The following is a 2,105-nucleotide window of genomic DNA, read 5'->3' as shown; positions in this document are numbered from 1 at the left end:
TTTCATCTGAAAGAGATTTTTGTACTTCGTTCAGATTGTTTCCCCCATCTGATAAAAACCCTGGCTGAGGAACAGCCAGATGTGGCTCATTGCGGGAAGATGAAGGAAGAGGAGAAAAACGCTGGGGTGGAGCACAGGAATAGTCGGTCAGTCATGCTTCCAAACTCGCGAGATTTTTTCTGTTCTTTTCACTTCCCTGAGCCACTCTGGGGTCCACTTTGAAGACGCGATGCCCTCGCCTCTTCCGCGACCCCCTTACCTCCCGGGCGAGTTTTCTCCCTCGGTGGACTCGCGGCCCTGCAGCAGCCCCTCCCAGCTGCCGGGGAAGGCGGGCAAGCTCTCCCTGGGCGGCACCCCGCCCAGGGCCCCACGGCTGCCACGCCGGCTGGCCTGGTGCTCCATTGACTGGGAACAGGTGTGCTTCCTGCAGAGGCTGGGAGCTGGCGGGTTTGGCTCCGTGTACAAGGCAACTTATCATGGGGTGCCGGTGGCCATAAAGCAAGTGAACAAGCGCACCAAGAACCGACTGGCATCCCAGCGCAGTTTCTGGGCTGAGCTCAACATAGCAAGGCTTCGCCATGACAACATCGTGCAGGTTGTGGCTGCCAGCACGCGCACCCCTGCGGGTTTTGAAAGTCTAGGCACCATAATCATGGAGTTTGGTGGCAATGTCACTTTACACCAAGTCATATACGGTGCTACGAGCTGCCCTGAGGAAGAGGAGGCCCAGCCTCGCTGCTGTGCCGGAGAGCAGTTAAATTTGGGAAAGTGTCTGAAGTATTCCCTAGATGTCGTGAACGGCCTGATTTTCCTCCACTCACAAAGCATTGTGCACTTGGACCTGAAGCCAGCTAACATTCTGATCAGCGAGCAGGATGTCTGCAAAATTGGTGACTTTGGTTGCTCCGAGAAGCTGGAAGATGTGCCCTGCTGCCAGACTGCTCCTTACCACCTGGGCGGCACATACACCCACCGAGCCCCAGAGCTTCTGAGAGGAGAAACCCTAACGCCCAAAGCGGACATCTATTCTTTTGCCATCACTCTCTGGCAGATGACGACCAAGGAGATGCCTTACTCAGGGGAGCGTCAGTACGTGCTGTATGCTGTAGTGGCCTATAATCTGCGGCCGTCTCTCTCGGCAGCTGTCTTCACGGACTCCATCCTTGGGAGAAGACTTGGCAGGATGATCCAGGGCTGCTGGAGGGCCAGTGCTTCTCAGCGGCCAAGCGCAGAGCTTCTCCTGGGTGATCTTAACACTTTAAAAGGTGAATTTGCCTCACTCTAAACCTGTATCGAGATAAGCTTTTGTCTTTGTTTCTGTTCATTTTTAAAGAAGTGAAGGTGCAGAAAAAAACATTTATAGGATGGATTTTTAGAAAATAAAGTTACTAAAAACTTCTGTATTCTCAAAAGCTTTTTCTAAGACAAATAGCAGAGCTACAAATGTGGTGTCATCTTAGTACCGTTAGTAACTAACCATATCCCTTTATAGACTCACCTGCTTTGCTTTCACAGCTAGTGTGCTTACTTTATCAGTTTCGTAGTATTGCATTTATTTTTGCAATTTATATTTATTTATTTATTTTTCAAATTTGTTTTTGATAAAACCAGTTGGTCTAAAACAGAACTGAATTGTAAAATGTCAAAATTCTCTACAAATTCAAATAATATGCTCCATAACTTTCACCTAAATTTAAACTATTAACAAGTAATGAAAAACTTTTCTGGAAAAAGAGTAATTTTTTTTTCTACTCCTCTCCCCTAAAAGCTTCTTGTCTGTAACGACCTTCACACGTAATATTTACAAATTGAAGTAAATTTATTTTTCAAAGAATAACATCTTAAATCATTTCTTGTGATATTTTGAACTTGTACATATCACGAATAGAAAAACTTTGCTAAAACACTTCTAAATTGGGTCTCTCTTACCTGTTGTTTGGACTCAGAAGCAGATGACAAAACAAAGAAAGATTATGTGATGTGACAAAAAATGATAACCCTGAGGAATAGTCAATTTAACATTTGGACGGAGGCGAGCAGACACGTAGAACCAGATCGCACATTCTAGAAGTCAAGGCAATGGCTGCTGGTACGTAAGATTTAAA

General features: G+C 46.1%; 1 protein-coding gene across 1 annotated transcript; it reads left to right on the top strand.

Moving 5' to 3' along the window:
• Nucleotides 1-229: 229 nt before the first annotated feature.
• MOS (MOS proto-oncogene, serine/threonine kinase) lies at nucleotides 230-1,285 on the top strand. Its single transcript, XM_046641846.1, has one exon. It carries the CDS (start codon nucleotides 230-232, stop codon nucleotides 1,283-1,285), a length of 1,056 nt encoding a protein of 351 aa, XP_046497802.1.
• Nucleotides 1,286-2,105: the final 820 nt, after the last annotated feature.

The sequence above is a fragment of the Equus quagga genome, chromosome 16 (assembly GCF_021613505.1).
Source record: "Equus quagga isolate Etosha38 chromosome 16, UCLA_HA_Equagga_1.0, whole genome shotgun sequence".
NCBI classification, from domain to species: Eukaryota; Metazoa; Chordata; class Mammalia; order Perissodactyla; family Equidae; genus Equus; species Equus quagga.
The sequence above is the reverse complement of the archived record's forward strand: the minus strand, read 5'-3'. Positions and strand labels throughout refer to the sequence as shown.